The sequence below is a fragment of the Chrysemys picta genome, chromosome 4 (assembly GCF_011386835.1).
Source record: "Chrysemys picta bellii isolate R12L10 chromosome 4, ASM1138683v2, whole genome shotgun sequence".
In the NCBI taxonomy this organism is placed as follows: Eukaryota; Metazoa; Chordata; order Testudines; family Emydidae; genus Chrysemys; species Chrysemys picta.
In genome coordinates this window covers 86,374,567-86,389,289 of record NC_088794.1, presented here as the reverse complement: position 1 = coordinate 86,389,289, position 14,723 = coordinate 86,374,567, and the positions used below count along the sequence as shown (strand labels likewise).

Genomic DNA, 14,723 nt, shown 5'->3' with positions numbered 1-14,723 from the left:
TACAGACTCACTTCCAATATGCTTATGTTCTGCAATGGATGCCTGCCCCCTAAACACTGATCTGAGACTGTGCTATCTTATACAGGTCACTGATCAGGCATCAGACAGTAACTCCCTTAAGACATTATTGACCTGGGATGGACTTCAATCAATGACCTAGAAGTGAAAGGCTCAGTGTTCCATTATCAGTCATCCAAGGCAACCACTCACCAACACTGCCTGGATTGGAACCACAGGCTTAGTGATTAAAAGCTCTGTATACCCAGAAAAGGAAGAAGATTCCAAAATAAAGTGGACCCTCCAGTCTCAGTTCTGACATTTAGGCTACTGTGGATGTTATTTTGGGCATTCAGGACTAAGTGGATGGCACTGCTCAACTCAGATCAATCGTGCCTACAAGTTCAGTGGCACATGTGAAATGGACTAAATGTCAATGCAGTTCCTAGGGCATAAGTACCCAAAATACAAAGTCAAAACCATTGGCACTATTTGGCCTTGAGTTTCTGAGGTCAAAGACTGAATGGGCCCTGGAGAATGGCCCCAAGAACCCCATTCAGGTCACAGTTGAGGCACGTTAACGGAGATGTAGCGAAGGTGAACTTGCAATGCTGCTGCCTGTATACTATTTGTTTTAAGGAAAAGTTTGATTTACAAAACTCCTTTTAAAAAGAGGCTGAAAATCCTAACCAGAGGATTCACCCTTACATCTTCCATTTGGAAAGACATTTAAAGTTCAGAATCTCAGTTTATGCAGTTAGAACAAGTCTCATTTTAGAGACTTCAGATTTGATTAACAATCCAAGCAACTAATTTACCATGATTGGAATCAAACTGAACTGTCAGTCATAGCATTCAGCCATTTCAACCTACTCTCCACTCGCTTACTTGCCTGAGTTTTGTGAAGAGCATATAACAAGTTTTTTGCTGATTCTAAGCTGTGACAGTGAGTCCACCCTAGCAATACTAGAAGACGGCTGAGGGGGTTGAATTCTCGACTCAGTAAGCTGCTCAAGCCTGAGAAGTCTTCCCTTTTTAATAGTGTTAATGCAGTCACCTAGAAAACAAAAAGGAAGAAAGCATTTGTTATTCTAAAAATGCAGAATCCTGCTGGGGTGGTGATGGGCTGTCACAATAGTAGTTTCAGAAAGTGGTTTAACTTCCTCAAACCCAGATTTTACAGGACACCAAGTTTCTCTTTATTTGGACTACAAAGAAAAGGAGTCACTAAGTAGAAGCCAGAAAAATCAATCCACCCCCTCTCCCTGGCTACTCTTTAAGTCTGCGTATTTTCCAAATAGGTTTTATGCAGAAACTAGAGGAGAAACTTTTGAGCTATAGATGGAGTTTTTAAGCCAGTAATAGAACAGATCTTGGCTCATCTGTCTGGATTCTCATGCCCTCAATACACGAGACTTTATTTGTGCACTTTTATCTCCTATAACACCTTTCACCCCAGGCTCTCAAGTGCTTCACAAATATCCATTTAAGCCCACAACCCTTTTGTGAAGCATCATTATCCCCATTTTACATAAGGGGTACTTGAATCACAGAGAGGTTAAGCGGCTGCCAAGGTTACTCAGTGAATCAGTGGGAATCCCTGGCAGGGCTGGGAGTAAAATACAGGAGCCCCATCTCCCACATCCTCTGTTCTAACCATCAGATAACACTGCTTTATATCTTCCAGAGACCTCCATGCGGATATCTTAAATCATAGATGAAACAATGCAGATGGGTCAACAGATTATAAAAACCCACTGCTAGGTAGCTAATCTCTTGGCACCAAAAGTCAGGACTCCTGAAGACCTCTAGTCAAATGTAAAGTGTTCTAATGCTGGAATCCTGACACTAAATTTGATCCACTACTGGGTTTTCCCCTTCCCTTTCATCTTTATTGCCATACCAGAATCTGCTCCAGAAAGTGCTTGCTGCTGCTCAGGCAGTAGAAATAGGCAGTCTTCCAAGAATAAACCTCTTCAGGCTCTGCGAACAAAGCCAGCATTACCCGCTCTGTGTCCAACTGTTCAGATGAACCTGAGAGACACATAAATGGGATTACTTTCAAACACAGAGAGCTACCTCTGAAGAAAGCAGGCCCTGGGCAAAGTTTTCAGCAGTAGAACAGTAGGGAATCACTAAGCAAAAGCCATGTTCAGACTCCGTAACTAAGTCTCCGTAACAAAACATCCTTACGTGGCCAAACTCCCCCCTCCCCCAACCTGGCTTGCCTGCAAAGTCTCAATGGTCCAACTTTTAATGAGAAAACAAAACAAACCTTTTCCTGGCAACTTTGGCCCCAACAGTTTCTCTCTTGCCCTCTCTGTGAAGACGTTGCTGTACAGACTGAGCAAGGCATGGCTCTGCTTCCTCAGTATGCAGCCCAGTAACCTCTCTTCCCTCAGTGGGCTTCCTTCAGCCCAGCAAGCATCCAAAAGCTCCCTGCACAAGAGTCGGAGCTCGCCAGTCTGATGCTCCACTTCAAAATGCAACACGCTGAGGACACTGTAAATAGCATCTACTGTCTCACTCTGATCCAATTCTCCTGAGGATTTGGGATACCGCTGAAGCCTCTGCAGAGATTTTAAGGAGTCATGGAGAAAGTCAACATAGATGTTTTGCACAGAGCAACTGTGCTGGAGTGCAGAGCAGGGTGTGCCATGTTCTCCCTGCAGGAACTCCAGCAGGGCTTGTGCCCGCCGGGGAGCCCTCAACAAAAGCTTCCGAAGAGCCGAGGTTGCTTCCACACTGAATCTGTACGTGCGGCCATCTCTTTTCTTCCTATCCGATTCATGCTTGCTCTGGACACATTCAAATGCTTCGAACAGCTCCTGGGAGGAAACAGACATGTTTGGGAGCCTGAATGCCACCGGGTTTTTACACACACAATAAAAAAAAATTATATATATATATAAAACCAGGTATACAACAAACTTAAAGATTCAATAGACATTCACTTGGAACCATTAAATTTACCTTGGCAACCAACTCTGCTACAGGAATCCAGAACTACAGGCACTCAGTTTCAATCCCAAAATAATGCACTTTTTGCGAACACATGGCATCAATAGTTATGACTCCCAAGAAACTCAGATGCCGCATGCTGGCTCATCTAGTCCAGTATCCTGTCTATAATAGTGGCCAAATCTGGATATTTAGAGTATAAAACTCCCATAATGCTCCTAACTACAATACTGCATTATTGAGGGAGTTTCCCTCCTCGTGGTCCGTTTATGGCATGAGAATGCAGTGTCCTTATGATTTTCATCCTCACTAGAATCACTGCAGATCCTATTAACCTTTAGCAACTAGTCTTTTTTAAATCTTACAAAAGTAAACATTCAGCCGACAATTAAAAATCTTTGAAATGCAAATCCCCATCCAAAAAATAAAAAAGTTTTTAAAACCTATTTTACTTCCCACCACTGGTGCTGTTTAAAAAAAAAATTCAAAGTACTGACACTGGAATTTTTTGTTTTTAATTCTGGAAACTGTCCTACTGTATTAGAAAAGTACTTTCCAAAGCATAAGTTTTATTAAAGTGTCCCACTGATTTTGTTACTTTGGCATCCAGATCCAGGCTTTCCTTCATTCATCTTTCAAAGTGTCTATTGGTTTCCTCCCACAACTTCCATAATTTCAAAACCAAAAGAATTATTAGAATGTTACAAAGAGAAAAGCAGATGTATAGACCAGACAATTATATTCAGCAAATACTTGCAGCTGGTTAATACCAATAAGGAAGAAGTATTGTTTAGGTTGATGTAAGGAGGTAAAGTTAGAGATAATGCGATGAAGGTGAACAAAGGCTGATTATTAGAAGAAACCTCCTGTCTGAGGTCTATAACACTATGGAACAATCTAACAAGTAAAGTCCTGGAAACCTGCATTGTGTGGGATATTTAAAATGAGCTAGATAGAGCACTGGAGAATTACTACAGACAGTAACAGTGTCTTGGGCCCAAAGGACGTATTTCTGCACTTTATACAAAATTATCTCCCAAGACACAGGAGTCCTTGTATCCATTACAACCAACGGTCAGCCTTGTTAGATTTTAAGGCATTTTTACTCCAGTCCGGTCTGCCTTATTAGATTTCTCAGGCTGGGGTCAGTAAACCTAATGGAAGAATGGATTTGTGACCCCAAGAGCACTATGAAAGTACAGTTTCTGCTCCCCAAATGCATTTGAGATAAGTTTGAAACATTCCATTGTTACTGTATTTAAAGGGCTTTCACAAACCCTAACCTCTTTACACTTCCCCTCAACGCACAAAATCCCAATTGAGATGGAGAGAGCAGAGACAAATCATTTCAGCTTGATTTCAAACTATCAGCCTGACATTATGATCTGATGAAAGAGTACAAAATAGGCAAATAAGAGGACAGAGTCCCATGGTGAAACCATACCAGCTGCAACCTTTATAGACCTGACATGCAGCTTTCCTCTCAGTCAGCCCTACTGAAGGAGTTCTCCACAATAATCACTGTGCAGCTGGCTGCAGCCTCCTGAACTGCACCACTGAGCTCCCCCAATTCTGGCAGCAACCTTTTTAAAATCACAAATGTAATAATTTGCTCCAGTATCTTTCCAGGTATCAAAGTTAGGCTGACTGGTCTATTATTTCCCAAGTCCTCTTGGAACCCCTTTTTAAATACAGGCACTATGTATGTTCTTCTCCAGTCCCCTGGGACCTCACCTTTCCTCCAACAATTTTCAAAGATAATTGATAATGGTTCCAAGATTGCTTCAGCTAGTTCCTTAAGCACCTTGAATGAATTTCATCAGGCCTTACTGACTTGAATATATCTAGCGTAGCTAAATATTCTTTATCCTGATCCATGCCTTGGCTTGCATTTCTTCATCCTTGTTATTAATTGTGTTGCGTATCTGGTCACCATTAACTTTTTTAGTGAAGATGAAACAAAATAGGCATTAAACACCTTAGCCTTCTTGATGTCATCCATTATTAGCTCTCCTTCCCAAACATGGCCAGACAGCTGTATCAGCTCCATGGTCTGGAGTCAAACCTCAACTTGAGTTTGAGATGGAACAAGAAGCAGAATGGTAGAGGACAATATAAATTTTTAAAAACAAGGGCAGTTCTGGCCACTTTGGATTTCAAAGCCTACCGGCAAGAACGTTCAGTGATTCATTGTGTTCACACACTAGCCTTTCCTCTACTGAGGCCCAAACTCATATCCTACATTAAGTCAAAATGTGATGCTTCCAACCTAGTGCCCATTTCTGCAAGTCAGAAAGCTACCATACAAATAGTATTCTCTGTCCAGGGAAGCCCCAAGGCTGATGTAGCAGGAAGTGACATGAGGACTCAGGTGCACAGACAGTTGTGTATGGGGATATATGACTGCAACAGCAGAGGTAGCTGGAGGTCATGAGTCAGGTTTGTTAGCAAGGCTATGTAGAGAAGCTTGCTCAGCACCTGCCTACACTATCCCCCTCTAGCCAGAATCATCACCATTATATATGCCAAATTCACTACCTAAAGTGAGTAAACTTGAACTGCCCTTACATTCAACTGTCTTTATTTTGTGCAGAGAAGACCAAAGGTATGTTAATGTCTCAAACATGAGGTCAGTCAAGTTAACCAGTAGCATTATTTTCATCCCAAGAATTATCAATAAATCGGGCACTCAGCTCACCTTTAGGACTTCATCAGAGACATCCTTTTGCAGTTCTTCTAAGAGGAGTAAGAATTCAGTTTCTCTTTGGAGAACAGCTGGAATTATTTTCTGAAGTTAATCAGGAAAAGAAAAAAAGATAAAAGAATAGGGAAGATGTGAGCCACTACCTTAGGTTTACAGGTAAAAAAACCCCAAAACCTTATTTATTTGCTATATTAGGGCAGACATCTTCAAAGATATTTATTTTATTGGGGATTAAAAGTCCTTTCTCCCATCCTAAGCTACCAAGGGGCTGTTCCTGCACCAACAGATCCCATTCTCTATTTCCAACTACATAGCTAGCAACTGTCACTTCCCCATAACCCCTTTGGGATAGGGTCACCTTTCTTCAAAGATCATGAAAATTCATGAACCTAGGCAATGGGGTCAGAGGAATGGAAATGGTGAGGAAAGACAAACACATGACCAATCTTCCCCTTTTTGAAGGCCTTGTTTCTTTCTCCCTTAGGCAGTGTGCTAGCTGCTTACCACTCTCCTCCCCACGGTTCTGTATATGTAAACTACTACTCCCTGAAAGTATGCCATTTGTAAAGCATTTGTTTATTTCATCTTTTGGGGATAAAAGGGGCTATAGAAATGTAAGTTACTAACTCATGCTGTCTGTTCATAGGAACATCTCACACTGAACACTAAAAAGCTAACTCACACGGCCTCAAAAAATAATCCCAAAACGCTTATTTTAATTTCTTGCTAAGTTTAATGAAAAATGATCTAAGGAACCAGTTGTAATTAACAGCAGTAAGTCTCAAATTTTAATAGGCAACTACAAAATGTATTATTTTTCTGTTTACAAACATTTTCCATTTGGACGTCAACTAGAACAAACTTCTTTACCTGATCCCATACCAGCCATTTCTTGAGCACAAGGAGCCAAAGCCAAGCAAGTCTCTGAGGGCTGCAATTCTGTCCACACCTGCAAAGGTAATAGCATATGCCATCAGTTTCAAACATCTAGGCACCAAAACAAATCTCTACCCACTTCACAGTAGGAAAAGTGGCCCCACAGACCCAGTGTATGCCATGTTGCCAGTACCAAGGATAAAAAAGTATAATATACTTATTTCCCTCATGTCTGTTGGCAACACCAATTTAATTGTGTGTTTTTTCCTCCAGACAAAAATGATTCCAGGAATGCTGTCTGTGTAGATGATACTCAAATTATTACCAAAAAGTTATACAAGAAACTTAACATTTGATTCTTTTTTTTTAAATTACAAAAAGTTGAAATTTTTTAAGTTCCCCTGAAGTGTCAGAAACCCAACCTTAACAGCCTCACAAAAGTGCTTGAGAAGTCAAGAGAAAAAACAACAAGTGAAACTAAAGGTGTTGTTTCACTATCCAAATTGAGAAATGTGAAAAGTAGACACTTTAAGTGGTGAGAAATTAGATTTTTAAACATTTTCAGTTTTAATAATCTCGGGTGTTGTTAGTAACAAGCGAACATTTTAAATAAATAGGTTGATCATCTTCTAAACAAAAAGCACTCAATGTCAGCACCATTGCAATTCTAAAACAGACTCCCTCTCCTCCTCCAACTCACATTATTTCAGTGAAATCTTTCGAAATTGACCTTTGCTAGATTTCTGCATGATCTTGAGCTTATACCAATATCTTATCTATTCATATATGAACAAGGTTGTAAACTGACTGAGGCTGGGTTCCCTACATACATTAGTGCAACTCTGAGCAGGTCGGCACTCAAATGTTAACTGCAATAATGGAATGCATGAAGGAGAAAACACTGGCAAGGAAGCATGTTCTGCTTCAAGGATTCTAAGCAGGGCCAGATTAACTCTCCTGTGGGCCCAGGGCTATTACATTTTGTGGGGTCCCTGTATACAAGCCTTTTTCCTAATTTAAAACAAAACGATCACAATTATGGCATTGAGGCTATTACTGCTATACTACACTTGCCTTTTAATTTACATAAAGCCATTCTGTGGTTACATTTCAGTCTTAAAACATGTAGAATATAGTTTAGTTAATTCAAAATAGCCTACTTCTTACCTCAGAATAGCTGTTATATTAGTTTCTTTCTGGGAGGGAGTTGGGTGCAGGAGGGGACTCCAGGCTGGGGCAGAGTGTTGGGATGCAGGAGAGGGTGAAGAGTGCAGGCTCTGAGAGGGAGTTTGGTGCAGGAGGGGATTCTGATCTGGAGGAAGGGATTGGGGTGCAGGAGAGGGTGAGGGATGCAGGCTCCAGCTGGGAGGCACTTACCACAGGCAGTTCCTGGCTGGTCGCGCAGCCGGGCTCAGGCAGGCTGCCTGCATGCCATAGCCCCACGCTGCTCCCAGAAGTGCCTGGCTGCTGGCATGGCTCTGGGTGCCCCTAGACGGAGGGGGACAGCGTGTCTCCATGCGCTGCCCGGGCCCGCAAGCGCTGCCCCCGCACCTCCCACCGGCCGGTTCCCACCAGGGGCCACAGACGTGCCAGCAGCCGGACGCTTCCGGGAGCGGCGTGGGGCCACAGCATGCAGACAGCCTGCCTGAGCCCTGCTGCGCTGGGACCTCCTTAGCCCATGGCCCTGGGCTACAGCCCCTAAAGCCCCTGCGTTAATCTGGCCCTAATTCTAAGGGTCCATTATAGTTAAGAATAAAGAATCAGCCTCAATTTCTGAGAATTGCATCACATACACCCTGTTTAACACACTTCTACTTCCACCAGTTAGACAAAAATCCCACACAGCACTTACCTTAACTGAGACGGACAAGCTATTAGAGCCTGCAGGATAGCTGCAACTTTCTCAGAGCCATCCCCCTGCCACTGATGTAACTGAGGAATACAGGCCTGTGCTAGCTCCCAGTCTCCCCGCTGCACACAGTCACAAAAAAAACAGAAGAGATGTTCCAGAGAGGCTGCTTCCTCATTACCAAATGGATGCATCATCCCACTGTGACTGGACTCCTGGAGACAAGGGGGTGGGGAGGGGAGAACATCCAGAGGTAAGTCACAGCAAATCTTCCCTCAGTGCACCTGGAACAGAACAGGTCTAGAATCAGAAGCCAAGCTGTAGCTATTTCACTTAGTCAAAAATGTATTAAAGTTTGGAATGCATTCCCAGACAGTGATATGATCAATACCACAATATTTGTTCAAGTAGGTGATTTAAACATTATCACTGTGAAACATGCACTGATACTTGCTTAGAGTCAATGCTCTCAGGAAACAGGAGGGATCAATTTGTTTATTGAGAGCATAGTGCTAACAAAGCCCACTGGCCTATCTGACCTCTGTAGGGAAGGTAAAATGTGGTATTTTGACAACCCTGTAGTGAACAGAGCAGCTACAGCATGAGCAGTTCCAGCTCAAGCTCTCCACACTGGGAATTTCTCACCCCTATATATTAACTTGCCAAGGTAACTCAGTCAATCATGATCTAGAGAGATCATTTTAAAGAAGACGAGAGTTTAATCTCCATGGTCTAGTCACTCAAAATACAAGTGACAAGTAGTACAAAAAGAACAGGAGTACTTGTGGCACCTTAGAGACTAACAAATTTATTAGAGCATAAGCTTCCGTGGACTACAGTCCACTTCTTCGGATGCATATAGAATGGAACATATATTGAGGAGATATATATACACACATACAGAGAACACAAATAGGTGGGAGTTGTCTTACCAACTCTGAGAGGCCAATTAAGTAAGAGGAAAAAAAACTTTTGAAGTGATAATCAAGCTAGCCCAGTACAGACAGTTTGATAAGAAGTGTGAGTCTGAAACCTGTCAAAGTAGCACAAGAATTGCCATACCAGACCAGGGGTGCATCTAGTCTAGAATCCAGACTTAGCAGCAGCTAGTACCATTTGCTTAGCGAAAGGTACAAGAAACCCCCCCAACATGGTGCTTTGTATTTGTGACACAGACACATGTATTAGGACGTGGTCGGAGATTCACCAAACACTTTCGCAGGACTACCTTCCCCCACCCCATTCACCGTGTCAGCCCTCCCATCAATCGATTTCTCCCACCTCGCTCCCCATCCTCTGCTGTCCTTCCTACCCCTGAACCAAAGACCTGGAGCATCAGCCCTCCGGCCACATCCAGAAATGCCCCCCGCTAACCCCCTCCCTGGGTGCCCTCCTCCCCGCGCTCCGCCTCCCACTCTGGCTGGCTGGCTGCCTCTCGTGCCCCGTCCCAGAGCCCGCCTGGTGACCTGCCTGGGGTGAGTGGAGGTCGGGACCGTTGTGCCCAGCAGGCACCGGCGGTCCCGGTCCCTCCGCGTCGGACGGGTTGCGCTGCCCTGTACCAGACACACACCTCTTAGGGAAGCCCCATCGATGGTAGATCGGTCCGGCTCCCCCTGCACACTCGAGGCTTATGGGACGGCTCGCACTGATTGCATTCCCCAAGCTGAGCAGCCTAGTGCCACGGCCATCTTGAAAGACGAATCAGGTGACTTTCCCGACAGCCGGCACACCCAAAACGGCGAGCGCTTATTGGTCAAACCGGATGAATATGTAAATAATGTGCCATCTTTCTTTAAGGGGTACTGAAACCTCATGGGCGCCATTACTGAAGCGGGAAAAGAAACCACATGTCAATGACAGGGCTAACCCCGCCCAGGGGCAGCTCCTCCCTCCGTCCCCGAGCCAGACCTCCCCCCCACAGAGTTAGCCCCACCACCCCCTGCTGTCCGGTTACCCGCAGGCTCCACCCAGCGGCCGACGTAGCCCCTCCCCGCGTGCCTCAGAACCAGCCTCTCCTGAACCAACCGACCCGCCCCTCGCTCTCCGGCCCACTGAGCCGCTCAGCCCGTGGCCGGAGAGGCGGGAGCCGTGTCACGTGCTGCTGCCTGTTAATCACAAGAACCGCTCTGGCCTGGGGGATCAGCCCTGAGGCGAACCCGGGGCGCGCGCCCTCCCGCCGTGTCCCGGTGACCCGTTACCGCAGTTCCCCAGTGAGGCCGCCTGCGCGCGGCAGGGCCTCTGTGCGCCGAGCCCTTCCCCTCAGACCCTGCGTGCCTGGGGGCTCCCGCCTGATCCCGCTGCGGGGGACCCAAGGCCCCACCACGCAGGACGGGGCTTTACCCGCAGCTTGCTCTGGAGCTGGGCCGCTGGCAGAGCCCTTGTGTGGCCCGCTCACAAGAGGGCAGAATGGATGAAAAACACATGACTGAAAAATTGCCATTTGGTAGCATTTTGCACCCACTTTACAAGGCTGTAAATGACCGTGTAGGGCGCAGTGGAGGCTCAGCAAGACTTTCTCCTGTCTCAACCTCACTGATTTGGCTCTTCTCTGGCTTCTGTTTGGGCACCAATCTGCAGCCATTCCCCCAGAACGCAGTTGTGTGCTCCTTCCATCATAACCAAACACAAGTTGGGAGAGTTGAACGGGCTTGCTTATTTGATCATTTATTTTATTAACGTTGTCTTAACTTGGAGCTAAACAGCATGGTAATAGCAACGATAATATAATTAAATTTAACAAACTTGGGGGAGGGAAAACATCAAAGACGCCTACCACAGTAGCATTTAACTTCAGCAAGGGGAACTACCCAAAACTGAGGAAGCTAGTTAAACAGAAATTAACTATATGCATCCGAAGAAGTGGGCTGTAGCCCACAAAAGCTTATGCTCTAATAAATTTGTTAGTCTCTAAGGTGCCACAAATACTCCTGTTCTTTTTGAGAAATTAAAGGGTACAGTCACAAAACCTTGCAAGCTGCATGGAAAAATTTTAAAAACATCATAATAGAGGCTTAAATTAAATGTATTTTCCAAATTATAAAACATAGTACAAGGGTCTGCAACCTTCGGCACGCGGCCCATCAGGGTAATCTGCTGGTAGGCCGTGAGACATTTTGTTTACATTGACTGTCCGCAGGCATGGTCCCCCCATAGCTTCCAGTGACCATGGTTTGCCATTCCCAGCCAATGGAAGCTGCCGGAAGCAGTGGCCAACACGTCTCTGTGGCCTGCACCGCTTCCTGCAGCTCCCATTGGCCAGAAATGGTGAACCGCGGCCACTGGGAGCTGCAGGGGGCCGTGTCTGTGGACGGTCAATGTAAATAAAATGTCTTGTGGCCCACCAGCAGATTACCCTGATGGGATGTGTGCCGAAGGTTGCCAACCCCTGACATTATGCAAGGACCAAAAAGTGCCAAAATGGCTAAACAACAAAGTAAAATAAGTGCCTAGAGGCAGAAAGGCATCTTTTAAAAATTGAAAGTTAAATCCTACTGAGGAAAATAGAAAGGAGCATAAACTCTGGCAAGTGAAGTGTAAAAGTATAATTAGGTATAACACTTACAGACCCTGGTCATTGGCAGGCGCAATCAAACCTGTGACCTCTGGAGCTAACTGCATGAACTTTTACTGCATGAGCTAAAAGCCACATCTGTAGAACAGACTTATTAATCTCTCTCTAAGTGGTCTCAGTACTAGATGGGACAGAACACCACACCCAGAATGTGTGTGGGTTACATAGGAAGGCTAAAAAATAATTTGAAAAGCAACTAGCCAAAGACTCAAAAACTAATAGCCAAAAAAAAAAGTACATCAGAAGCAGTAAGCCTCCCCAAACAATCAGTGAGGTCACTGGTCAATCAAGGAGCTAAAGAAGCACTCAAGGAAGATAAGGCTATTGCGAGAAACTAAATTAATTCTTTGCATCGCTCTTCACTGCAGAAGATGTGAGGGAGATTCCAACACCTAAGCCATTCTTTTTAGATGACAAATCTGAGGAACTGGCCCATATTGAGGTGTCAATAAAGGAGGTTTTGGAACAAATTGATAAACAGTTGTAAGTTGCCAGGACCAGATGGTATTCACCCAAGAGTTTTGAAGGAACTTAAATATGAAAGTGCAGAACTATTAACTGTGGTATGTAAGCTATCACTTAAATCAGCTTCTGTACCAGATGACTAGAGGATAGCTAATGTGACCAATTTTAAAAAAAGGCTCCAGAGGCAATCCTGGTGATTTCAGGCTGGTAAGCCGGACTTCAGTACCAGGGAAATTGGTTGAAACTATAGTAAAGAACAGAATTAACAGACACATAGATGAAAATGATTTGTTGGGGAGGAGTCAACATGGCTTTTGTAAAGGGAAATCATACCTTATCAATCAGAATTCTTTGAGGAGGGGGTCAACAAAGGAGAAGGATGATCCAGTGGATAAAGTGTACTTGGACTTTCAGAAAGCCTTTGAAAAGGTCCCTCACCAAAGTCTATTAAGCAAAGTAAGCAGTCATGGGATAAGAGGGAAGGTCCTCTCATGGATCAGTAACTGGTTAAAAGACAAGAAACAAAGGGTAGGAATAAATGGTCAGTTTTCAGAATGGACAGTGGTAAATCGTGTTGTCTCCCAGGGATCTGTACTGGGACCAGTGCTGTTCACCATATTCATAAATGATCTGAAAAAAGGGGTAAGCAGTGAGGTGGCAGATGATTTGCAGATGATACAAAATACTCAAAATAGTTGAGTTCAAAGCAAAATCCAAAGAGTTACAAAGGGATCTCACAAAACTGGGTGACTGGGCAACAAAATGGCAGATGAAATTCAATATTGATAAATGCAAAGCAATACACATTGGAAAACATAATCCTGCCTATACATACAAAATGATGGGGGGGGTCTACATTAGCTGTTACCATACTAGAAAGAGAACTTGGAGTCATTGTGGATAGTCCTCTGAAAATATCCACTGAATGAGCAGCAGCAGCCAAAAGAGCTAACAGAATGTTAGGAACCATTAGGGAAGGGAAGATAATAAGACAGAAAAGATCATAATGCTACGATATAAATCCATGGTACGCCCACACATTGAATACTGCATGCAGTTTTGGTCACCCGATCATAAAAAAGATATAGTAGAATTGGAAAAAGTTCAGAGAAGGGCAACAAAAATTATTAAGGCTATGGAACAGATTCTGTATGAGGAGAGATTAAAAAGACTGGGACTTTTCAGCTTCAACAAGAGACAGCTGAGAGAGGGTATATGATAGAGGTCTATAGGATTGTGAATGGTGTTGAGAAAGTGAATAAGGAAGTGTTATTTACTCCTTCCATAATACAAGCACCAGGGTCACCCAATGAAATTAATAGACAGTAGGTTTAAAACAAAGAAAAGCAAGTATTTCTTCACACAATGCACAGTCAACCTGTGGAACTTGTTTCCAGGGGATGTTGTGAAGGCCAAAACTATAGCAGGGTTCAAAAAAATGTAGGTAAATTCAAGGAGGATAGGTCCATAATGGCCATTAGCCATGATAGCCTGGGATGCAACCCCATGCTTTGGGTGTCCCTAGCCTCTGATTGCAAGAAGCTAGGAGTGAATGATGAGATGGTTCACTCTGTGATTGCCTGTTCTGTTCATTCCCTCTGAAGCACCTAACATTGGCCACTGCAGCAAGACAGGATGTTGGGCTAGATGGACTGTTAGTTTGACCCAATATAACTGGTCTTACTGTTTTTAAAAATATGTTAATTCAGTGCTTTGTCAGAGGCATTATATTGAAACCCCTGGGGAATTAAATCTTTTGCATATCCACTGAAAAGGTACAGCATGGGCAATGGCAGTTCATGCTGCCCCTCAACTTTGCTCTATAGGGACCACTTAGCATACAAGAGTGAGAGGTGTAGGCCCAGTTCCGCAAAGGTATTTAGGCTCCTGAACTCCATTGCCTTAGTGTCCACAGACATCCGGTCCTTGTTTCTTTCACAACAAGGAGTCCAAATAGGGCCATCTTTGATGGTGTTTTTGTGATATGAATGCTTGTCCAAAGAGGAACGGGACTGGGAGCACCAATACCTTTCCCTTAGGCTACCTGGCAGCCATTAGATAATGAATTTCAGTCACTGGCAGTTTAGGGTTGATTCTGCACTGGGTTCCGCCTGGGTAGACTCTTGTGCCTGCATGGAACCCCGCCGAAGTCAGTGGGGTCCACACAGGTGCCAGGGTTCACTTGCATGGAGTTAATTGCATTATCATGATCTAGACTAGTACTAGAACTGATTACTAGTTTCCAGCTGTTTCTATACCTCTGAGCCATCAAGTTTTTCACTGTTTCTCTATCTCCTTTT

General features: G+C 44.2%; 1 protein-coding gene across 5 annotated transcripts in view; it reads right to left on the bottom strand.

Annotated features, from left to right (window-relative positions):
* Positions 1-10,106, bottom strand: part of ZFYVE26 (zinc finger FYVE-type containing 26) — a 68,033-nt gene extending 57,927 nt beyond the window's left edge. For 3 of the 5 annotated variants that reach the window (XM_042849326.2, XM_042849327.2, XM_005306678.4), the window contains exons 1-7: positions 9,958-10,106; positions 8,391-8,671; positions 6,533-6,611; positions 5,657-5,746; positions 2,273-2,825; positions 1,901-2,031; positions 890-1,054 (exon numbers count right to left, since the gene is read on the bottom strand). In XM_042849326.2, coding sequence (XP_042705260.2) covers positions 890-1,054; positions 1,901-2,031; positions 2,273-2,825; positions 5,657-5,746; positions 6,533-6,611; positions 8,391-8,584 — 1,212 coding nt within the window. In that variant the 5' untranslated portion in view covers positions 8,585-8,671; positions 9,958-10,106. Of the gene's footprint in view, positions 1-889; positions 1,055-1,900; positions 2,032-2,272; positions 2,826-5,656; positions 5,747-6,532; positions 6,612-8,390; positions 8,672-9,857 lie in introns of all 5 variants that reach the window. The other 2 variants (XM_024109440.3, XM_065592907.1) reach the window with 2 other exon arrangements.
* Positions 10,107-14,723: the final 4,617 nt, after the last annotated feature.